The following is a 25,343-nucleotide window of genomic DNA, read 5'->3' on the forward strand; positions in this document are numbered from 1 at the left end:
TATTATTTGATTTACTATTATTCATGTGCTACTTTCTAAAGAGGATCTTTTGTCTCATGGTAGCCTGCTCCAGTCCCCTTACGAAACTTTCGTTATTGGGTTAGCCATACACTTCACATGTTTCTAGCGATTCACATGGCATCATCAAATGATACAAGTCTTGGATAAGAATCTACAACGCACTAGAACGCCCTTGTTGACGATCCTTTACTCCGACAGCATCTAGGGTTCCTTAACCAAGCCACTGCCTATGAGTCGCCGGCTCATTCTTCAACAGGCACGCGGTCAGAGATCAACGATGATCACAATATCAGGCAACCCCGCCATATATTTGATCCCACCGAGATATGTTTGCAAGGTAGATAATTTTCTCTTCAACATTGCAGCATCTCTTTTGGAGAGACAGTTGAGTTTCCCCATCTTTTGTTCTGCTCTTAAGTCCCTGAACTTGTGAAGTCTCGTTTCCGTAGTGGACCAATTCGTTAACATACCACCAAGCCATTTTTTATTAACATAATGACACCGAGCCCTTATTGCAGCTGATGCTACTGAATCCGCTGCTTTATTTTTTGTACCTACGATTAAGAAGTTTTTTCCCCTACTTGCTGCATCAAAAACTAAATCACAGGTTTCTGATAAAAAACGAGCAGTTCTAGTGAGATTTGTAATATGAATACCTGCAAAGCGAGCTATATCCCCCGAGCCAAGTGGAGTATGCATGAAAGAGTCAGATGCTTCTTCTATTCTTTTCCCTGGCGCAGCTGGGCCATCCTGGACTTGAACCAGAGACCTCGCCCGTGAAGTAAATCATCGCACCTACGCCTCTATCTGTTGCGGGTCGACGGCTCCTTCCCCTTCTTCAAACTCCGATTCGTATTTTTCATATAGAAATCTCTGATCAACGATAGAACAAGATCCATTTTGCATCATATCTAACTGATTCCTTGGTTCGGACCGAAGAAGTAATGTCATCTTGATAGAGATGACAGACCCATTTTCTGTATTATCAATAGGATCAATTATAACAAGTCACACACTCATATTCCGGAAATACCGAAACAAATAAATCTCACGGTCGAACTACCAGAATGGTCTAGGAATCCGAGTCGAATGAGAAAAATGCGGATCAAGGCCCTTAGATCTATTTACTTCGTCGAAAAGAGGGCAAAATTCTCTGAATCTTTCTTTGTTATTTTCGTTAGGTTCAAGTCTGGCGGGAATAATATTCTACGACTAACAACTCATTTATTTTCAAACCGATCCATTTACTATCTATTATTTGATTTACTAATCCTTTATATTGGATTAGTACGAGAGGTACGGCGAAGCCTTATACCAGTCGTGCTTGGAAAGCACTCCCTTTTTGAAGCGTGGATTTCCTCTAAAAAAATGAGTTTTTAGATATTTTATATAATTTTTCAAGAAATGTAAATGTTCAAGCAAATATAAGTTATTATAGAACGTGCTACCATAATCAAATATACTAAAATTATTTTTTTATACATAATATTTTTTTAAAAAAATATTTTGATTTAAAAAATTTGGTGGACCAAATGAGTCTTTTAAGTCAAATTTTTAAGCATTATAGACAAAAAAGAACAACTTCAATCTCCAACGAAAACCTGCAAAACTAAAAATTAGCTTTGGAATGACAGATGCATATCTCAAAGTCTCAGGAAAGACAACTTGCTTGGTCTAGAAAAAAAGATGGAACATGACCTGCCAAACATTTTAATTTATATCATAAATTCATTGGCATTACTATTTTATGGTGATTGGATCCCCTCCAGCATGCGAGGTGCAGTTGAAATGCACGCTATCATTCCTGAATTATCTGAATAAATAGGACAGGTACAAACTGTTGATGCATCCATGATGAATTATCAAGTTGAACTCTCCAGCTTATAACAAAAACCAGAAAGCTTCCAAGCCGCTACTTTATGCCTGTACCAATTCATACGATATCAGGTTCTCTGGACTGCACAAGCTGCAATTTTTGTTCCATTTTCTTTAGAAAAAGATCCAGCTGAGTTCAATTGCAATCTATTAGAGGAACAAACAAAAATTACTGAATTATGCATGCTTTTTTTTATCTTTTCATCCAGCTTATTTATTGGTATCAATATAATTGCACAAGGCAAACCAGGCTGTATAAAAGAAAGGAAGAAATTGTTTTCGACATCAGAGCCTGTTGCAATTTAACATATATAAACAAAGAAGAATGCTTATTTACTAGGAGTTGGATACCCTGTAGGATGCGGCGCCAAGGCTTTGAACCAACTTGCAAGGAGAAGGTTGTCCCGAGAATCAGGAAAAGCAACATACTATAACAAATAGAATACTGGCCTCCAAATAGCAGATACTTGATGCAGGCCTAGATATCTTTATTTACAAACCATGCATGTCAAAGCCTGTTCTTGCAGCACTGGTCAGAAAGAAGGCGACCCATAATGACCTAAACAACCCTGACCTGGTTCCGTTTCATACACAAGTGACTGCAAATGTGACATAGTAAATAGGAAATAAGAAAATGATTGGATTATAGAAAGGAAGGCGTATATTTGAGATTCCTTTTTCAATTAGATAAATAATACAATCATGTCAACTTTGCCGGGAACAATTTGAAAGAACTTATCAAATCTAGTTGTTGTGATCCCCGTTGGATGACATGGGTAGCTTGGTGAAGCTGGAAACACCAAGCACCTGGCTGACACAGATGCCTGGATGGATCCCTCATTACTTTATTTCCATCTCACAATCTCCTTCCTTGCTTCGCAAACCTCCTGGCCACTCCAAAAATGACTGCCTTGGTCAACAGGCCATGGTCGAGAGTACATGCGAGGGCCACAGCACCCCCAATTACAAGGAACTTGGGTATGTTCCCTGCCCAATGCTTCTGTTTCTCTGCTTCTACTATTTCCAGGGATGAACAGGTGCCCACTTCTGATGACCTTAGATCATCAGCATTGAGCTTGGTGTTGATTTGTGCCATAACAGCACTCTGCGATAGTGGCTCGTCAGACCTCCTGGCGATCTGGTAGGCGCGCAGGCCAGGTTCAATCCTTTTAACACAACCCCACATCCCCTGCCGGACACCCAGTTTTGCTATCTCCCTTGGGATGCCCATGTCCTCGTGATGGAACAGTAACACCTCACAGGCAGTCAACTGGCCATCCCCTCTCCTTGACTCAACTGTTAACAATACACTAGTTGTTCAGAAGGCTCTAGAGAAGTTTATGAGGCATTTGTCGGTTCATATATTTATGGAAGAAGAAAAACAACAGTACAAGAATGGACTTCAAACCTGCACGAATGCACCAGCTGGAATAGTATAAGTCAACACGCCTGGGTTTGTTGCGTCTAGGTATAGAGTGGCATGGCACTCCCTGAAACATGAGACCAGATATTAGACATTTCTAAAGATAATAAACAATAGAATGGTCAAAAAGTATATAAAACTTGTGAAGATAAAGTGAGATCTGTTGTTGCTAGTAGCAAATTCAAATGCCAGACATGCCCAATTCATGTTTGCAATAGATAACACATTGCTTCATTTTGTTATTTTCATTTACACATAAGTTCTTTGGTTTTTATACCTTCTAGTAAATTAGACGACAAAATGATGGTGATCGTCTCTAGCAGGACAATGCAAACAAAGTCCAGTGCAAATGAAGATTCAATCTCTGATAGCACCTCTACACAACAAAATGTTAGAGGGAAGAGAGCATATGGTTGGACAAGCATCAAAGATATACCAGCCAGATGACGCTAGAACTTTGAAATAAAATGATTCCGTAAACTTTGTTGGTCAGACAAGAAGCGGGCCCTAGAAACATATTTGACCAAAATTATAGAAGTTTTAAGCAGCAGAATATATGGCAATGCCTGTCTCAAATCTATAATATTGTCAGCGAGTCAAAAGCACAGCAAAATTAAAGCAGTGCAACTCATTGAGCAGGAAGCAACTTTCATATCAAGTATTATTGGTTTAGAATGGATAAGGAGAAGGGGAGGAAAATCTAAACATGCCTATGGAGGATCAAGAGAGAATTATATAGCATTCATGAAAAGAAGATGTCCAGAAGGCATAGGAATTTTAGTCCATTGAAGCAAGCTTTTAAATTCTCAAAGCCAAAAAAAGGATCATGCTGATAAAAGAGAGACTGACACAGCAGATTGAGAAGGCACGGTTGGTGGCATACTTAAGGATAGGATAATGTTTTGAATCATAATAACAATGATCTAACGGATGCAAAGATTAAAAATTTCCTCTAACAAGGTTAATTCTCTCTATGATCTATATTAATATTGCAGTAAGCACGGGGAAGCCAAACAGAATATGGTGACTGAATTTCTTAGATGTTCAAGGTTTGATTAACCGACTGTGAGTGAAACAATAAAATAAACTGTGGAAGTTTGCAGATTTGCACTTGCAGTAACTTGGCAAGGACTTGCCAAAGTGAAAGCAGTTGCTTTAGTGCACTCAGTTTAGAATGGAGATGCAAGTTTCAACAGAACAATTTTTAGGGAGCAAGCAAATAATTCAATGGCTGTACTTTAAACTACATAAGATCTTCTTTTTCCAAAGAAAAAAATGAAAGAGATTTTCGTTCTCAGATATACATGCAGGAAATTTTCACAACACTTCCTTGTATTCCTTCTTTTAATCTTAACCTAAATTCCCAGGTATGATGAAGTGGAACCATTTTTTAAAAAGGACTTTTAGAGCAGTTAAGCAATACTTTCATTGAAACTAACTCAATTTTAGCTACATGTTAAACAGCTGTACCAAAATTAGGAAACTCAACAACTCCTAAATGTGCCTCGAGAAAATTTTTTGCATGTTATCCATCTAAAGACGATATGAACACAAAACCATTTGGAACAACAAAATTATATAGCAGTAATTCTAGAATTGCTGAGTATAGAATATGCAATTAAGCAATTTCCTTCAGAGTTTAGATCATATTCATCTTTTGCATCCTACTGTAAGCACCACAAACTATACATACTCTATTTAATCGAACTTTTATGTTCAAGCACCATTACATACTCTCATCAGATAACCAAGTTTTCTTCATTTCCATTGATAAACTACCCTACGGTTCATCTCATGTTTTAAGAAATGAATTCCATAAGAAAGACAAAGGCATCTGAACATTTCCATCAGAAAAAGATAAAAGCATCTGAACATGATGAATCTGTAGAAAACAACTAAAGCAGATGCACTTTACTATCCATTACCCTCCTTACCTTTGTCACACAGTAATATGTTCTTCCCAAGTCCCATATTCGGCGGCCAATAGTGTACTCTCTATCACTGCAGAAGAAGGGGAACTGCATAACAGGAGAGCGAAAAGAGAAAAAAACGTAAGCAAACACAATGAGCAGCCCTGATTCATAGCATCCAAAGAAGTCTCATGAAAGAGGTCGCACCTTTCGAATCCAGTGAACTACCGCCGTCCCTGTTTTCGGACATTCCTTTAGTATTTCATGGTAGAGAAGCATGTCATCCCATCCATTCTTGATCCGGAACTCATCATCCCAAAAGAAGTCCCTCACAATCTCTGGCGTTGCATCCTCAAAGACAGTTCTACTGCGATATTGCGAAGGACCCACCTAGCATGAATTGAACAAATGCTTCAATACCAGAGTCATCATACTAAGACGAGAGACATAGCATATAAAATCTTTAAAGCAGAAGTAGACAGTTCCACTTTTGCAATTGAAACTGCTCTTAATGAGAAACCTGCTTAGGTGAGGGGGCATACCTTAGGATCTCTCCGCCATGCTTGATAGCTCATGCTCGGCAAGGACCGGTCCATCATTTTGTGCCACACCGGCCCCCCATCAGTCACCTCGACGAGCTGGCAGAGGTGCTCTAAATCCTCCTCCGTGACCGCCAATTTCTCACTTTCTCCATCTGCAGGACTGCGTAATGCACGACCATCAAACGCCCCAATCGCAAACCATAATTCCAGCAATCTCATAAGCTCGAGACAGATCAAAACCCTTGATTAACCAACTTACCTCACCACAGCCATGTTCTCCTCCTTTCCAAAACTCTTGCCGGAAACCGGAGAACTGATGCTACTTGGTAGCTGAGCCTTCAAAGAATCGACGCTCGATGTCTTCGAGGGGGGCAGACGGCGACCACCCAGGCTGGCCTTCTCCCCGCCAACCAGACTCGCGGCCCATCTCGGCCTCCACGCCCAACCGACAAAAAGCCCTACAAGAACCGCGATCCAGAGAGGGGCGGCGACCAAGGCGAGCTCGGCGACGCCGTCTCCGACGGCGGGCTTCCCCAAGATCCCAATCAGCGCGTCCAGAGTCAACGTCATCTATCTATCTATAATATATCTACCTATCCACCTATCAGGGATTGATAATTCCAAGACAACAAACAGCTGCAAGAACCCAAATGAAATCCTCGGTCGGGCTGGAATCGCACGGCAGCAGCGCTTCCGAGCGATTCAAGGGTTCAATGGGCCACTTTTGGAATTATAAGAAAAAGAGCAGCTTGTGGAGGAGAGAGGCGGAGGAATGGAGAAAGAGAGAGGAAGATAGAAGACGAAGGGGGGTGGCTCTCTCTAAGAGAGGTCGAGAGTTCGGATAAGGATTTTGAAGAGATGCGCCGGGAGGCCTCTGATTGGATTTCCGCAGGGTCCGAGAGGATAAGTAAGCGGAAGAGAAGCCCTAGAGAGAGCAGATAGAAATAATTTGTTCGAAGATAGATAAGGAACGGAGCCTCAACTTCTAGTTGGGACGTTAGCGGATGAAATCTCTCAATCCGAAGGAGGGGAACGGTAACGACCCTTTCGGTTCGTGGCCTGGAGGAGGGGAAGTAAAGAGGAGAGGAGAGTTTTAACTTTTATATGGGAGGGAGTTGGTTTTTGGATCCTCGTTTGTCACGCGCGCGGACTCGGGAGACAGTGGGCGCGGACCCGGAACCCCGACTCCAAAATAGACGGTGGGGATCGGTTGAACGTGGCCGCGTTTGGTGTGTACTGCATTCACGCGTTGTTTGACGGTGGGAGCGAGGAAGTCCAAATTGGACCGCGGGTGATGGTCTCCGGAAGGGAGATGTGGATGTGGATATTGTGATTTGGGAAGCGTGATCTTAATAGAATTTAGAATCATTTGATTAGATTTTTTTTTAGATTTAATTTTTATTTATATTGGGGGTTCCAATGTCATCTTGCAAAGTGGATCTCTTGTTGGCACTGAAACATACTCCTTGCTTTTTTTTATTATTATTGGGAGATTTGGACATGGGTTTCTTTCGCAGGGAATCATGGGATATTTTAATGACAAAAGAAGCCTAATGTGTTAGTATAAAAGAGGTTACCAGGAAATAAATAAAGTATCTTGAAATGGAGAACGGGGTTAATGATATGGACACCTAAAAAGAGTCCTTCGATGGAAACGAGGGTCACATGTTAATAGAGAATTCATCCAATAAGAGGCTTAAAATGTTTGTCAGAGGGTTGAGACTTGAGATGCACTCTTTCTCAAACATTGCTTCCTTAGAATATCTTAATCACAATCATGTATTTGCATCTTAAAACATGTGGAGATGAAATTTTAGTTAATTTGCATGCTTCTAGATAGCGTATAGCAACATAACTTTCTAATTATGCCAACATATATACCTACTTGTATCGCATCTTCTAAATAATTGTCTTCAGTTCATAGATAAATTGAATACTAGAAAGATGAAGTCAAAAGTGCCAATCTTCAATTGGAACCACTTATGATTTAACTTGAATTAGAGTGCATATGATTCAATTTTGGATGGATGACTGTTCTTTTCTTTTCTTTTCTTTTCTTTTTTTTTTTGCTAAAGCGGATAGGTTATACCTAGCGAGTACGGATGCACCCAATAAAGTCAGAAAACAAAATGCCTCGGAGTGCCCAGAGCAACTCTTCATCTCCAACCCATAAGGTACCACCGGAATGACTGGCTACATAAATAGCCATCCAATCTGCAGCTCCGTTGGCTTTTCGGAAGACATGCTTGACTTGTAAGGCCCCTCCCTCCTTCAACATTGTCCAAATATCTCGGAGCAAAGGGTGCTCGCATCTGTTGCCCCTTGGACCTCCCGGATTTAATTGATAGCTGTGGCCGAGTCACCTTCCAGGATGATAGAGCTAGCTCGTAACTCGCGTTGGGCATGACGAAGGCCCGCTTAAGCAACCCTCAGCTTCGCACCGAGAACCGAGATGTCGAATAGCTGACAACCATCGAAGTTGACCTTGAGGAAGTTCGGAGGTGGATGCTCCCGGATGAAAAACACCATACAGGATGGATGACTGTTAGAAGCATTAAATTTAAATACTGCCGAATACGGTCGTATTGGTTTCTTCTTGGAGCAGTGCTTCTCGTATACCAATCAGTACTTTGGACGATGTATGGGGGGATGCCTCATGGCCCTGCTAGTATTTAAAATCTCAGGCATAAGAGCTTGTAGTGATACTGTAAAGTTATTTAGACACTTAGCTCAAATTATTTGTCAAGGAATAATCGTGCCAAAATTTTATATTACATAAATTTTACTTTCAGCATATCTCTTCATGTTGAAGCAGCGCTTTTCTGGTTTTCCCAAAATATTGTATACTGAAAGAAGGATGGGCATTTGCAAATCGCTCTCACTCTAGTCTTACATATTGGCACGTATCTAAAACCTTGACACATACACACGTGATTGATGCCAATCACACTGAACTTGTTGTACATTGTCTCTGAAAGTGTCAATGATTGATTTACACTTCCACTAAATTTTCTCAATCTCTGGTGAGATATGCCTCCGCATCCAATAATACAACCACATTCCTCATCACCTTATCTGCCCGGATTCGACGCCCCACTAAAATCATGCGTGCCAGCTCGGCCGATCAATGGATGGGGGACATATGGCGCACCGAATCAACAGTAGAACGTGTAAAAGCTGTAAATAAGATTATGAACAATAATGAAAAGAGTAGCGCATCTGGATCCATGGATAATCTAAACAATCAAATCTTATTTTTTTCTTCCTGTTAAAATACACGGCGATGGCGACTGATTTTGTGTTATCCTTATAAGCATCAAGAATAACGCAGCGAAAACTTTTTCGTAAGTGATTACTATAACCAACTAATAACCACCCACGTTTAGTTATATGGGTCAAAATTCAACAAAAAAAAAAAACCTCCAGTGAATAGTACAAATGATTATAGCTCGGTGCAATCTCAGCGTACTAGATAAAAAAAAAAAAAAATGTAATTATCGGCTTGAAGAGTATAACCCCAAAATCATTCAATAAAGTTAACCGGAGTTTCCTCAACAATCGGCTTGAAGCTACAGGTTTTGGGGTTAAATGTTGTTCTTGTTATTCATCATCATTGCTGATGTATTAGACTCCAACAGGATGCTTCTGAATCTCTGGCAGTGGCCCCAGCCACATCACTGGATATTAGCATCTTCTGACACATTTTTTTTTTCCCGAAAAGTTGAGGATCTTCGTCTCTAAGTTGAAGTTCATTCTATATTCCTTTGACCTAATGACCGGATTCCAAATTAACTTTAAGAAGAGCAAATTAACAAATTGATATGTAGAAAAAGGATAATTCTATCTATTGAAGGCTATTTAACCCTTGTTAATGCAGTCTTGAGCTCCATTCGAAGTTGGTGGATTTTAGACCCTGTTCTTGGCAAATGGGTCATTTGCAAAATTGGCATGCTCCAAAGAGCTTTCTTATGGAGGGGCCAAGATCAATGTATGGGAAGTCATTTTCAGGTGCTCATATGCCGCCCGCCCCAGAAAGTTTGGTTCTTGCCGAGTAATGGACAATGGACCTCCTGGAATATTGATGGATGTATGGGACTGCGATGATCCTCTTAGTAGAATGTTTCCGAATCTACAGTCACTAGCCAGCAGTACTGCAACCTGGAAGCTCTACTGAGAATGTAAAAGATAATTCTGTTATTTCTACTTAGACTATAAGCAACGAATACCCATCCTTACGACAAACGTGAATATGATTGAAGCCTCCGAATATTTTCTTCAATAAAAAAAAGACAAGTGACAAAGGCAAATATATCATAATCCATTTTATTTTTGAAGAACAAGTTACTAGATATATTTAGGAATAATATGATTTCCAGTTGGACTACGAGCAATAATAATTTTTCATACAGCCATATGTACATTATTAGCATAGTAATTGGCTGCTTCGATTTTTATTTAAATAAAATACATAAGAAAAGATACCAAGTAGAGTCATAGATGATAAAAGTAAACACATCATTTATCCATCTTACTTCAAATAGCAATCTTACTGTAAAAATATCAACCAGACAGCACTTCAATTATGCCACACAGAAATAAGAAATTATTGCCATACATAAATAAACATAATTTGTGGAGCCGATAAGCATAGTGTCTACTTCCACTTTTCTTATTCATGAATCAAACACAGCCCAAACAATTAATGTCCTTTTCCTGGCTTATATGATGGAGGTTTGCGGACCTTTGTTGTTTGTTCAAAAGCATAAGCAATCTCGATTAAATTTGGTTCGGAACCCTTTAAACCACCAAAACAGATACCAAAAGGAGTTCCATCTAATTCATATCCTGCAGGAACACTAATGCCTGGGTAGCCACCAATGGCAAGTACGGAGGATATTCTTGCATCAGGTGTCACAATTGCATCTAATTGCTTCTCTATCATCAATCTTTCCAAACCTTCCCTGGAGAGTTGAGTCATTTTAGCAATTGCACTTCTCTCAGCAGGACCAATCCCACTTGTGTTTTGAGCCGCCAAGAAAACAAGTTGGCCAAATTCTTCCATCTTTTCCTACATTTAAAAAGTAGTAAAACCTAAGTTTTGTTATCTGAAATAGGAAATAAAATATATATATAAATATATATAGTTTGCATTACCTCAGCACTATGTTCATTGTTGAAGGTTATTACATCTGCAAGAGACCTAACAGGCGAATAGGACAACTCTGACAAGTAAGCGTTCAAGGATAACTTAAACTCAGCCAATAGTGCGACCTCCTCGCCACTTTGCTGGTCAAGGATGATGCTCGAATTTGTTATTTCAAGGTTGTCAATCAATATAGCTCCCTTTTCTCTACCAAATGTTTTGTAAGATGTTAGAAAAGCATATATATATCCATATATATGATAGTAATAAAGAAAATCATTCTTCAAAAACAATGAAAGAAAAGGCAACGTCATAGGTTTTTGTATAGTTTGGAGACCAAGTAAACCAGGTCAAAGTTCGGATTAGCTCCGGTTCACAACACCACCTCTAGTTTGGATCTAAACCGAATACATAGTAAATTGCCTCTATATCAAATAGTTCTTGACTAAATTTGATCGGACCTAGCTTTTTGTATTTAAAAAAATCCAAAAATGTTTGGATCATGCATAATATCGAAATAACCTTGTGAATCTCCTCTCCTTTTAATGAAGCCCGTGCTAACGAAAGTTGTGAAAATTGGTATTCTTATTGTATCTCATGAGAATATTTCTCCAAGTGTTTGGCACAAGTAGCTATGTATGATATTTTTGAAATGATCGATGGAGCTCTCATCATTCTTACCGAAAAGAAAAAGAACAAAAAAATGTAGACTTAGTTAATTGACTATTTCCAGATCAATTTAGTTAGCAGCCTAGGTTGATGCAGTAGTTCTAGGTGTTTCTGTGATGAAGTCACCTCATTGTGTTGAAATGCTCCTCAAAAGTCTTCCGACGGACAGATCCTTTAGAAAATTCAAAGAAGCTGGCTCTTAGAATTCCCAATCTTTTGCCCTTCAACCCCTCCGCCTTTAAGAACTGTTTGTAACCACCCTGAGGTATATACTTTGATGCCGCAAGGGTTGCTTCCTCATCTCTCGGGTCATAACCCGCAATTGCCTCCAACACATGGACAGCATCTGAGACCGACCGACAAAGAGGTCTGCATTCAAATGGGTGACATGAATAATAATTAACCAGGATAAAAAGAAAAAGAAAATATAATTAACCATACATTTACCATTTAGTTTCTTAGAGAAGGAAGATTACTTAAAATGAACGGTTTTCTTGATTTGATGAAATAGTCCGTGGCCCCTGCAAAACTTGAATTAAATCTATGCTATTGTTTTGCTTCATAAGCACTTGGATTAGGTTAGATTAAATGCCGCATTAGCTTTTTCCAACCCAACCTTCTTAACCAAATTCCCAACTTGACCCAAAGTACATACCGGCTATGTTTCCATGCACAAGTTTAATCAGGAAGCAAGTCTTGCATTTGTTAAACCCTAGCAATTTTCTTGACTTGTTCCGGGCTAATTGCGATATTTTATCGTCATCCGTGCTTACCCGATGGTGTCCTGTCTAGGGGAGATGGGGATGACCCCGGCCCGGCTGGTGAGCCCCACCGTGGGCTTGATCCCCGCCACCGAATTCGACGCCGCGGGGCAGATGATGGACCCGTCCGTCTCCGTCCCCAGCGTCACCGCCGCCATGTTCGCCGCCGCCGCTATTGCCGATCCGCTGCTCGACCCGCACGGATCCGCCGATAGCACGTATGGATTCTGCACCCAACAATATTTTTCCTCAAGCCCCGAACCAAATTTAAAAAAAAAACAAAAAAAAAAAGAAGCGGGAGGTGGAGTCTACGGACTCACCCGGCCCTGGCCGCCGCGCGCGCACCACCCGCTGCGGGCGTCGAAGGACCGGAAGTGGGCCCACTCGCTGAGGCTGGCCTTCCCCAATATCACCGCTCCTGCCCGCCTCAGCCGCCGGACCACCCCGGCGTCGCGCGGCACCACGGACCCGAGGAGGGCGAACGAGCCGGCGGTGGTGTTGAGCCGGTCCCGCGTGGCGATGTTGTCCTTGAGGAGGACGGGGATCCCGTGGAGGCCCCCGCCCGGGTGACACCCGCTCCGCCGCTCCTGGTCGGCACGGTCCGCCTGCCGGACCGCGTCGGGGTTCACCTCGATCACGGCGTGGAGCAGCGGGTTGAGGGCCCGGATCCGGTCCAGGTAGTACTCCACCAGCTGTCTGGAGGTGAGACTGCCCTCCTTGAAAGCCTGCTGAATGCCATCGATGGTGGCCTCTTTGATCTCGAAGCCACGGCAGTCGGTACCGACCATGAGCACCACGAAGAGCGTGGAGAGAAAGGGAAAAGCAAGGGGCCTCACCATCTGCGGCTGCTGCTCGCTTCTCGGTGACCGACGTCGGGATGTCGAGTGCTTTTATCTTTGGTAGTAGTATTTTTTGTTTTTTTATGTCTTAGATATTAGTATTTCTCGATCATACATGATCTTAACCACAGCTAAAATTTCTATTCCAATGGACCTTTCAAATCGGATATGGTATACATTTATAATCTGATTCCAAACAAAAAAAAAAAGAATAATTAATTTCCCATCCCTTCCAAAGATCTTGGTACAATAAAAAGTCTCCATTGATCCGTCCTAAAACCTTCGGCCCAATAATTTCACCAAGTTTAATTTCCGATCCTTGAGCCTTTTTTTATTTTAAATAAAAATACCGAAAATACTTCTGCCCATCCTAATTTCTCATTCCTCGAAGAAGAAGAAAAAAAGCTAACGACCAGCTGCGGTAGCCACCGACCCTGACCATCCCCTCCTGCGGCCGCGCCGTCGGAAATGCCACATGCCCCCACAGTGGGGAGGTGCTGAAGAAAAGGAAGAAAGGCACCTTCCCGCATTCTGCGGCCGTCGCCGGTCAAGGCCCGCCCTCCTCCTACGCCCACCGCAGCCCGACCTTTTTCCGTCGCTGCCGGCCTCGAAGGAGGAGAAGAGTTTTCCGCTGGCCAGCTGCGGCCGCGATGGCAGCAGCCTGGCCCCCCTCTTGCGGCCATCTCCTTCGGCCGCCACGGCCCGGCCCCCTCCCGGCGCCGCCAGCTCGCGGGAGGGGAAGAAAGTAGAAGGGAAGAAAAAAAAAGAAAAGAAAAGAAAAAAAGAAAGAAAAGAAAAATAAATAGGTAAATAAATATGTGTGTATGTGTATATATATATATATATATATATATATATATATATATATATATATATATATATATATATATATATATATATATATATATATATATATATGAATGAACGAATAAATAAATAAATAATATATTGTAATGAAATAAAAATATTATAAATAAATAAATAAATAAAGCCGTCGCAGGCGGTGACCATGCCCCCCTCTCGCGGTCGCCACAGCCCGGCCCCCTTCCGGTGCCACTGGCCTCACGGGAGAAGAAAATAGAAGAAAAGAAAAAAAAAGAAGAAAAGAAAAGAAAAAAAAGAAGAAAAAGAAGAAAGAAAATAAAATAAAAAAGAAAAGAAAAAAAAGAAAGAAAAGAAAAATAAATAATAAATACATATATATATAAATGAACGAGTAAATAAATAAATAAATAAGATAATAAATAAATAAAAGCTGTCGCGGCCGCCACGGCCCGCCCCCTTCTGGCGCCATCGGCCTCATGGGAGGAGAAAATAGAATAAAAGAAAAAAAAAACGAAAAGGAAAGAAAAAGAAGAAAATAAAAGAAAATAAAAAAAGAAAAGAAGAAAAAAATAAGAAAGAAAAGAAAAATAAATAAATAAATACATATATATATATATGAATGAACGAATAAATAAATAAGATAATAAATAAATATATTGTAATGAAATAAAATAATAAATAAATAAATAAAAGTTGTCGCTGCCGCCTCCAGTTGCAACCAGGCCCCCTCCCACGGCCGCCACGGCTCGGCTCCTTTTTAGCGCCACCAGCCTCACGGGAGGAGAAAATAGAAGAAAAGAAGAAAAGAAAAGGAAAAAAAAGAAAAGAAAAATAAATAAATAAATACATATATATATATATATATATATATGTATAAATGAATGAATAAATAAATAAGATAATAAATAAATATATTGTAATGAAATAAAGTAAATAAATAAATAAAAGCCACCGCAGCCTGGCCCCTTCCTGCAGCCGCCAAGCCCGGCCCCCTTTGGCACCCCCGGCCTCATGGGAGGAGAAAATAGAAGAAAAGAAAAGAAAAGAAAAGAAAAAGAAAGAAAAGGAAATAATGAGTGAGTGGCAAATAATCTGATCTTTATGATATTGATAGGTGATGGAAGGCAAAATGGATCGTCCTACTCCAGCGTGGAGCTACCTAATTCTGGCCGAGCAGACCTCAGAGCCGAGCAGGTTAGACCTCGGTCCCTCTAAGAGCCTGACCGACCTCGGACCCCGTCGAAGACCGAGTCAACCTCGGCCAGAGGCCAGGTCGACCTCAGCTCTGTCAACCTTGATCTCCATGATTCACGCCGCCTCCGGCTAATGGCTAACTGATCACAGCTCGGCCCAAGATTACAGGTAATGGTCGAGACCCTCACCCTATAAAAAGGGGGTAGGGAAAGGCCCTCCGTAAGCTCAAATGATGGAAGGCAAAATGGATCGTCCTATTCCAGCATGGAGCCACCCAATTCCGGCCAAGCAGACCTCAGAGTCGAGCAGGCCAGACCTCGGTCCCGCTAAGAGCCAGGCCGACCTTGGACTCCGTCGAAGGACGAGCCGACCTCAGCCAGAGGCCAGGCCGACCTCGGACCTCGCTGAAGGCCGAGCCGGCCTCGGTCCTGTCAACCTTGATCTCCATGGTTCACGCCACCTTCAACTAATGGCCAACTGATTATAACTCGGCCAAAGACTACAGGTAACGACCGAGACCCTCTCCCTATAAAAATGGGGTAGAGAAAGGCCTTCTGTAAGCAATACAAAGCAATTGCCCCAGCTATGCTTGCTGCCAAGAGCTATATCCTGCCACACCTGCCAAAAACTACACCCTGCCACACCAACCAATACCATGCCATGCACAGGGACTGCCCATACCATATGCCTCAAGCGAGCTTTGGCCTTGGCCACACGCCACCTGGCCAGGACCATCTCCTCCCATGATAAGGATGGACCATACTTGAGCCACCTGGGCATCCTTGTGTGGACTATAAATAAGCCATATCAAAAATACTCAGGAACTTTTTCCTAACACTAACTTAGCCATCGGAGGGCCTTCGCCGGAATCCCCGGCCAAAGCTTTGTGCAGGCACCCCGGAGCGTAGGAGGTATCCCTCTTTCTCCATCTCGGCCGGCGTCTTCTCGGCTTCCTCCAGCATGGTCAACCTCAGGCCAAATTTCAACCCCAACAATAGGTATAGTGGATCTATCACCATTGCAATTAGTTAAGTAAGCTTGGAACTCAATTTATATAGCCTCGAACACAGTTAACTTATCATTGCAATTAGATTAGTAAGCTTGATAAATAGGTAATATAGGATGGCACACATTTAAGTAAGCTTGGCACGTAGTTAATCAATATTTGAACACTTAATCTGGCCTAGCACATAGTTAAATTTTCTCGATACACAATTAAATAAGCTTGGAACATACTTAATCTAGCCTGACATACAGTTAAATCATCTTAGAACACAGTTAAATCGCCGGCTTTATTTATTTATTTATTTATAACTATTTTATTTCATTACAATATATTATTTATTTATTTATTTATTTGTTCATTCATATATATATAAATATTTATTTATTTATTTATTTTCTTTATTTATTTATTTTTCTTCTTTTCTTTTTTTCCTTTTCTTCTTTCCTTCTTCTTCTTTCTTCTTCCTTTTCCTCTCGTGAGCCAGCAGCGCCGGAAGAGGGCTGGGCTATGATGGCCGCGGGAGGGGGCGGGCCGCCAGCGGCGGCGGCTGCAGCTGGCCAGCGGAGAACTCCTCTCCTTCCGTGAGGCCGACGACGCCAGAAAGGGGCCAGGCTGCGGCGGACGCGGGAGGAGGGTGTGCTGTGGCTGACAACGGCCGCAGGATGCGGGAGGGCGCCCTTTTTCCTCTTCTTCGACACCTTCCCACCACGGGAGGAGGCTCGGGAGCCGCCGGCCACGGGCCCGAGCCCCTTTTTCTTCCTCTTATTCGGTGGGAATGGCAGAGGAGTGGGGGCATTTTCATCTTATAATAGAATATTGAGATATAGCTAGATCGGTTGTTAAACAATCACTTATTAGGAATTAAATGTTAGAGACTAGTCAAAAAATGGACCGGTCATTAGTTTCCAAAAAAAAAAAAAAAAATCTGGATCGGATCCGATTTGGGTCCCAGTCAAACTTCACTCAAACATCCAGAGGGGGAGCATGATTGGGCTTCCTAGTAACTTAGGGCTCGTTTGGTTCGCGGGAAGTATTTTCCCTCCTAGGAATATGATTCCTGGGAATCAGATTCCTAGGAAGAGAATACCTAGGAAAGTACTTTTGGCATGTTTGGTTAACCATGGGAAAGTGACAAATTTCCAAAGTGCTTATGTTTGGTTGACCATCCACTTTCCTAAGAAAGTTATGTATAATTCCTATTATGCCCTTAATAAAAATTAGGTCTTTAATGCCTCTTTAATGCTTCTTTAATGCTGAAGGGTCTTTTTGGGAAAAAATAAAAAAGGAGTGATTCCCACCTCATGGGAAAGTAACTTTCCCATGTTTCTCATGGGAAAGACTTTCCCATGAAATGTGGGAATCATATTCCCATGGGAATACAACTTTCCCATCTCTCTCCTTTGAAAACTCCAACCAAACAAGAGGCATTTCATTACTTTCCTGTTGACCACACTTTTTCCCCTCCTTTTCCTGCGAACCAAAGTAGGTGTCCAAGGCCTGATTCCAATTTGGGACAGCGAAAAAACCCCAAGACCGAGGATTCGAATTAAAGCCAAGGGAAGGGCGCCAGGACACCAAAAGGTTCACCGACTGTCGTAGGGTGGCGTCCCCTTGTCAGCTAAAGCATGTTCTAAATATTTTAATTTGCATCTCAACAAGCCAATGCGAGTTGAATAATATTTACTCTTCTCCTCTCCCCAGAAAATTAGGAGGAAAGGCTCCTCTAGGTGGAAAAAAAAAAGAGAACAGCTACAAGTTTCTCATCAATGGTCGAGTTAATTGTGCATTTGGCTGTTTAACTGGCTTTCCTTTCACGAGAAGATCTTAACAACTGATAATCTTGCGAACCACCACTGGAACCAACCAGACCATTGTCCTTCATATGGTACCTATGAGGAAACCGTTGACCACTTACCATTATGATGCCTCTACTCTTTGTTGGCTAGGAATCTACTGACTCCGAATCCCTCGCATCCTTCATTACTTACTAGTCCAAGTTTACTTTGGAGTACTTGGAGATCATAAGCTTGCAAGGCGCTCTTAGCAGCTCCTATGTCTCAGGTGCCTCTGAAAAGAGCGTAATCGGCGCATCTTGTTGCTGAATCCGCCACAACTGTGACACAACATATCCTCATGCTTTTCGGAGCGGTTGTCTCTGGTTCTTGCAATACCTCCTTCAACTGCCTTGTGCCTTAGCCCTTTAGTAGACTCTTCGTGGCACCAATTAGGGGTGGCAATCAGGTCGGAGCGGATTAGATGCAGGTTGGGTCTAAATTGCATTAACCAAAATCCGACATGTTTATTAAATAAGTAATAGGTCAAAATTTCAAATCTGAATCCGATCTGTTTATTAAACAGAGAATCCGATCCGACCCCCATAACCCATTTATCAAACGGGTTAAATGGGATAGACAGAGTTTTTAACAAGTTAAATCGGGTCATAATCCGACCCAATTATTAAACGAGTGTCAAAGGTTTAAACGCTGAACCAACTCATTTAATAGACATGTTTAGACATATTGATCTATTTACGCCCTAAATCCATTTATGTCAAATACAAACCTACTTAAAGTAGGTCTCCATCGGATTGACGAGTCGAGCCATAAATTGCCACCTTTAGCCACAACTTTTGTATATTAATCAATCTTTACCCCGATTTCATGGGTCAGGACTTCCCAAACTCTTCCATTAATTAAAAAAAGCATTAATTTTGGATGCTCCGTAGCATGACTAGAAGGGAATTTATTATGGAACTCTATTGAACAACTTGTTCATATGCTCAAAACTATAGCTATGGCTATGTAAGAGAGTAGAACATAGCCTAGTCTTGCATGACTAAAGTTCCCATTTGACAAAGCTTTTCGAAAACCAGAAAGCACTTTTGGATAGTGTGGTGATGTTTGGTAAAAAATCAGAAAACTATTTTGTTTTGCTAAAGAGCTGAAAAGGTCTACTTGGAAAAATCCTATTTTGGAGCTTCTTTCCAAAAATATTCTTGCCAATGTTGTAAATTAATTTTCATTATAGTAAAACTTTCTAATGACCAAAATGTCCACCAACAAACTTAATGATTTCATTTTATATCATATCATATCATAATATATATTGTTATACTATACATATAATATTGTTTTACAACTCTTCATCATGGCGGTGGAGGGTGTGGAAGGCAAAAGTAAAAATCTAGCCCCATTAACTTTCTATATAATTCGAATAATTTTGGGTCTGCCGAACCACTTATTTCCGAACTTCTTGCAAATTAATTGCCTCAAAACCGATCATGGTCAAATATGATATATATGCTTTGTTCGAGTGAAACATAACCAAATATATGATCGATTGAAATTATATATATATATATATATATATATATATATATATATATATATATATATATATATATATATATATATTCGGCACTAAATCCAGTCCAACAATGAAGAAAAAAGAAACAAGGGTAGTGGAATGGAACGCTAAAGAGATATGTTTGTTATCCTACAGCTTGCTCGTATTACTCTGCTATACATCCTCCAACAGCTTGATCAACCCATAGAACAATCTCCAAAAAAAAGAGGGGCACACGAACGAATCAGTAGATAGGATAATCATTGAGGAAGAATAGTCTCAAAGCAGTGAAGCCCATCCAACTCCAATGCGAACCGAGGCCTGGACTTCCCCTGCTGCTGCTGCTGCTGCTTCGACGTGCTGGATTTGACGCTCCCGCCTCTACTTTCCTCTTCTTTGTTACCCTTCTTCTTCCCGATCCAATAATGCAACCACATTCCTCATCATCTTATCTGCCTGATTTCGACGCCCCACTAAAATCCTGCCTGCCAGCTTGGCCGAACATTGGATGGGTGCCACATGGCATGCCGAATCTACCGTAAAGCGAACCTTAGGCAAATAATACCAACCATTATAGCTACTAGATAAAAAAACGATGTAACCGTCCTAAGCGATGTTAAGAAAAAAAGCATAACAGCTCGTCCGAAGATCATATGATCGGATAGATTCTCACCCTCTTCTCTATATAAATATAGCCATAGGATTCTAGTTAAGGAAACTTCGTCTCGCTTTTAGCTCATTGCTCACATTCCGATAACCTATAACTGTTTTGCTTTATTTATAGGTCGGATCTCGCATTGCTTGGTCTTAGAATCTTCAGGCACCAGATCCATCCAACTCTATTAAATCAGGTTTTGGGCGGCGACAGGATTATATGGCCTCCAACACATCCGGCATATAAGTGGACAGTATTATAAAAGTGGACAGTATCAAATTAGGTAGCCTTTTTGAATTGAAATGATCCATAATATACTAGCTCATACTTGACCAACTAGAACTGGCTATGTCAACCGGTCCCTTGTCGTGGGTGGGCCGGACTCGGCCTTTCGCAGTCCCCACTCGTGGGTGGATTAAAGCCCATACCCACTAATTCGTCTATATGTTAGGTGATAGCACTGTCCTATTACAACTAGGCCCAAACTTGGACGTCAGAATGTACTCTCAAATTTGTCTCGAGAACTAGCTCCTCTAAAAAAAACCTCACTCACACTTGCAAATTATCCAACGAGGAAGACTGTGAGATGCCCCCGTTAGGTTTTGCAAATTCCTAATAGCATTAGTGTTGGAGAGTTTGTTGGCAGTCGGATAAAGATCCGCTGAAAGATATGCTGCGTTCGTAAGGCCAATAGTCAAACTAAAACTGAGTGTGGTTTTTAATTGGCTGCTGCTATAGATATTTTAACCTACTAAATATAAATTAAAGAACAAATAATTTATGCAGCATTAAATTAAAGAACAAAAAAATACTAAAATAAAGACACAGAAAGATATCGAGGACTAATCGGTATGATTGGACTGGATTTTTTGATGGATTTATGAATTGGACGACCCATTGGAATATGGCCATATCAATCCAATTGTTGTGGAAGGATTTTTTTTCCTCTTTTAAGGTGTAATGTGTTGATATAGGTTATCAACCTAAATAGGCTGGTCAATCCATGAATCCAATGAAGAATACAATGAAAAATCCAACCCAATTTCGTTAGATTATCTAAATAAATTCTAAAAAATATTACATATTTCAAAAACTCATACAATATTGCTAGATTTGCTCATATAATTATGTTTAGTCATACAATATCCGAGCAACTGACATGTGTTCTCATTAATAAATAAAAAAAAACTCTTTATCTTTCTTGAGAGAAATCCTGTTCTAGATTTCCAGGCTGAAAACGAGAAGACAGCAAATAAATTAAGAATCGTGCTATAATTAAACTTAATACCTTATAGAATCAATACTCTTGCTAATACCGTATTGTTTCACCGATAACAGAATCAATGAATGGAAGATCTCCCTAGAGGTAAAGAAAAAAAGTAGAAGGAAAAAAAAGAAAAAAAGCTAAAAAGACGCTACGAAATAATGAAAAAGAGGATTCTCAGTGGGAGACCATGATCTCAAAACAGTGAAGCCCATCGAACTCTGGAGCAAACCATAACGGCTTTGGCCCGTTCTGCTGCTGCTTCTGCTGCAACTTCTTTATCGACCCTCCGGAAGATTTTGGTTTGGCATTCCCTACCTTATTCTCATCTCTTCCCTTCTTCATCCCAATCCAGCGACTAAAAGGCCATCGTTGGGGCTGCTTATCATCGTCAGAGGAGAAGTTGGGACTCGGATAAAGAGAAGACGACGCCAGAGGCTTCTCCATGGCTGAACGGAGTGATTTGAAGCTTTGGACAGAGAGAAGTAAACTCTCAGGCAAAGGCGGCAGTGGGAGAGAGAGAGAGAGAGGAGCTTCCTTTTTATAGGTTAAGCATACGACTGTTGCAATCCTAGTCCTAGAGACTCTGGGAATCGCCGTGGGACCGGATCCGTTTCCTTTCACGCAAGTAGCTTCGTCGTTCCTGGATTTTTGTGCCTACTCCGTTTAGGCCTCGGAGAGCACGGAAGGCACGGGCGGAAAGCGTTCGGCGCAAGTGGAAGGTAATGGTTATGGACGAAGCAACAAAATTTCGGTCCACTAGAGATTCTTGTTGAGTTTCTTTTGGTTTGTATCACGAGGACTAAGCGTTTCCGGTTTATTTTTTTAATAATTATTGTTATCAAATTTTATTTTTTAGTGAATATTAATTTTTAAATTTAAATAGAAATCAAATATTTCACTATTTTTGGTGCGGCGTGACGTGAGAAGAGAAAAAATTATAAAATTTCCTATATTTCTTATTTTTTAAATGAAATATTTTTTCAATATTTTTTAATTTTTATTTTGGCCTTTGTTTTAAATTTTGAGTGCCATTCTAAGATTATAAGTGATGATTTTGTTAGAAGCTCTACAGATTTAAAGCTCCAAAAACTTTAATGCCAACGGCAATCCCCAACAGAGATGTAGTTTACTTTGGTCATCATGGATGGCTAAGGCGTCTTAAAACAGTCAACTAGTGAATCATGTGCTCTTACTTTTATGCATAGAGCACCAGCCACCAACCTCTCATGGCAGTTTTACTTTAACATCCAGGATTCTCGTTTGATTTACAGCTTATAAAATATAACGATCATGTCATTATATTTTTAAAAATATACCAACATCTGATTAGCTGAAATTAAAAATATTCAAATATAAAAAAAGACATTAATAAACAGGAAAGTCTAAAAAACATTGGCTTTATGATTTTTTTTTTGTTTTTTTAACTTCCAACTAAAAGAAGGATGCCGTTCCGCTGAGCTCGGGGGCAGGCCAATCTTAAAGAAAGGGCAAGATAGATCATCGTGGGCACCTCTGCGGATAAGCACCGAGACGCCACGACAAATAAACCATAGGTTAATTTGACCAGCCTTTAGAACCCAGCGCAGATTCACCGAATAGTCGTCGTGTCTATTTGACCCCTTCCATCCGCCGCCGCCGTATGGAGAAGTTTCGGGTCAAAATCCAATCAACGCGCCGTCTGAAGGCCAAATTTGACCCCTACCCTACAAAACGACGCACGTTCCGGCGCTGGAACGGACGCTCTCCATCCGAGCCTTGAAACACGTGTTCATTCATCTCCATTTCCTGGAAATAAATGGAGCCAATCCTCTCTCCCTATAAAAGCATTCGGGTCGCCCGATGACCATATCATCAACTTTCTCCGGTTGAAGGACTCCTTCCATCAAAACCCACCAACCTCCCTCCCCACCAGCACTCCAGACCTTCTCTTCGCCATGGAGAAGCTACTGGCGATGTCTATTCTCAGTTCAACTCCTGTCCACATCTCTGGAAGCTGGACTACGATGATGCAGAAAGAGAAGGCAAGCGAGGAGAAGGGCAAAGTTGAGAGGGTCGGTAACTACGGGGAAGGGGAGCAGAGACCGGCCAAGGCCGGAAAGAATCCTCCGAAGAAGAGGAGTACTGGGAGACCAGGCTTTGCACCTGAGTTTGATGGGCTCAACTGCTTCGAGACCTTCATCTCCTACTAAACTTGCTGAAGCCTTCCTATCCTCTTAGCTGAAGTATTAGCGGTGTTCGAGATTTTTTTTTTTTTTAATTATGGGTCCTGTTAGGCTGTTACTCTCCTCTAGTCCTTGTAAAGTTGATCAAGAAAGATCTGGGAAACCAATTCTCTTCATTTGTAGTAATAATTGTAATGGAAAAGCTATACGAATAGTGAAAAGATTTTTCAGTTCTAGTATTTTCATCTTAAAAGGCGACAGATGTATTCATAATGGTTTTTGGCTTTAAAAACAGTACAGACACAGATGTGTATAGCAAGACGAAGAACTCAGATCTAGTCCTGTTGCTGCTCTATTTTCCTGTTGACATGGCCGGCAGCTTCTCCATCGCGAAACAGAGTATCTTGTTGAACATCAACATAAGTTCAGACGGAGCTGGTCGTGGCGGAGACCGGCTTCCTTCCTTCCAACTGTTATGGAGAAAGAAGGATCTGGGTGCCCTCTTATTTTCTTTTCCTTTTTGTTCTCTTTATTTTGTGATTTCTCTTTAATTATTTCTTCAGTGCTTTCTCTTTTTCAAGGGATCCCTTTCCCTTCTCGCAAGAAAGAACTTTCTATATAATTCGAATAATTTTGGGTCTGCCAAACCACTTATTTCCGAACTTCTTGCAAATTAATTGCCTCAGAACCGATCATGGTCAGATATGATATATATGTTTTGTTCGAGTGAAACATAACCAAATATATGATCGAATGAAATTATATATATATATATTCGATCCTAAATCCAGTCCAACAATGAAGAAAAAAGAAATCTAAAGAGATATGTTTGTCATCCTACAGCTTGCTCGTATTACTCTGCCATACATCCTCCAACAGCTTAATCAACGAATAGAACAATCTCCAAAAAAGAGGGGCACACGAACGAATCAGTAGATAGGATAATCACTGAGGAAGAATAGTCTCAAAGCAGTGAAGCCCATCCAACTCCAACGCGAACCGAGGCCTGGACTTCCCCTGCTGCTGCTGCCGCTGCTCCGACGTGCCGGATTTGACGCTCCCGCCTCTGTTCTCCTCTTCTTTGTTATTCTTCTTCTTCCCGATCCAACCGCGAGTGAACCATCCGCTAGCCTTCCCATCGCCAAAGAAATCCGGCCCTGAGCTCAGAATTGACATGGCCAGCAGCTTCTCCATAACAAACGAATAAAATTGAAAGAGAATGACTTGTGCTTGACCAAGGAGGAGGGGGGAGGGGTGCTTTTATAGGATCAGAAGGGGATTCTGAACGGAGAACGAGTCCTAGAATGCCTTCCTTACCAAGAAGCTGGAGGAATTTAGGTAATCGTGTCCAGGCAAACGGTACGCGTGGGGCCCGACCAAGCGCCTTCTTTTCGAAAGGGCGTCCTGATAGTCTCAAGAAACAGGAAGGTGCGTGGAAGCTATATCTTGTCAATGCGTGGGCGGCGTCCGTTCTCTTAACGTAGACGGGTTGGCTGTCAGAAGAACAAATATCTTCTGACGGTGCACGCACCAAAGAAAATCTTATGGGCCGGATTTTTCGAATTTCTCTTACCCCGGAAGATCTATCTCTAACTAAAAAAACCACGATATCCATGCGAAGAATCGAGACCCCATATCTTCTTTTCCTTGCTCCTCCCCAGGCCTCTCTCTGTCCATCCGTTAAGACGTATTCTTCCTCATCCAAA

General features: G+C 41.3%; 2 protein-coding genes and 1 long non-coding RNA gene across 3 annotated transcripts; 1 reads left to right on the plus strand and 2 right to left on the minus strand.

The window, feature by feature from the left end:
- Positions 1–225: 225 nt before the first annotated feature.
- On the plus strand, positions 226–16,400 carry LOC120107537. The gene is made up of 3 exons (XR_005509282.1): positions 226–284; positions 11,264–11,269; positions 16,390–16,400. It is a non-coding gene; the product is annotated as an uncharacterized LOC120107537 (long non-coding RNA).
- On the minus strand, positions 2,512–6,845 carry LOC103703864 (stAR-related lipid transfer protein 7, mitochondrial-like). The gene is made up of 6 exons (XM_008786884.4): positions 6,031–6,845; positions 5,772–5,931; positions 5,437–5,619; positions 5,254–5,337; positions 3,305–3,386; positions 2,512–3,192 (listed from the first exon to the last, which is right to left on the minus strand). The coding sequence occupies exons 1-6, from the start codon at positions 6,339–6,341 to the stop codon at positions 2,753–2,755; spliced, it is 1,260 nt and encodes a 419-aa protein (XP_008785106.2). The 5' UTR covers positions 6,342–6,845; the 3' UTR covers positions 2,512–2,752.
- LOC120107536 (probable amidase At4g34880) lies at positions 10,300–13,226 on the minus strand. Its single transcript, XM_039120848.1, has 5 exons — positions 12,665–13,226; positions 12,357–12,571; positions 11,710–11,952; positions 10,926–11,121; positions 10,300–10,839 (listed from the first exon to the last, which is right to left on the minus strand). Exons 1-5 carry the CDS (start codon positions 13,181–13,183, stop codon positions 10,471–10,473), a joined length of 1,542 nt encoding a protein of 513 aa, XP_038976776.1. The 5' UTR covers positions 13,184–13,226; the 3' UTR covers positions 10,300–10,470.
- Positions 16,401–25,343: the final 8,943 nt, after the last annotated feature.

This window comes from Phoenix dactylifera, unplaced genomic scaffold (assembly GCF_009389715.1).
Source record: "Phoenix dactylifera cultivar Barhee BC4 unplaced genomic scaffold, palm_55x_up_171113_PBpolish2nd_filt_p 000893F, whole genome shotgun sequence".
In the NCBI taxonomy this organism is placed as follows: Eukaryota; Viridiplantae; Streptophyta; class Magnoliopsida; order Arecales; family Arecaceae; genus Phoenix; species Phoenix dactylifera.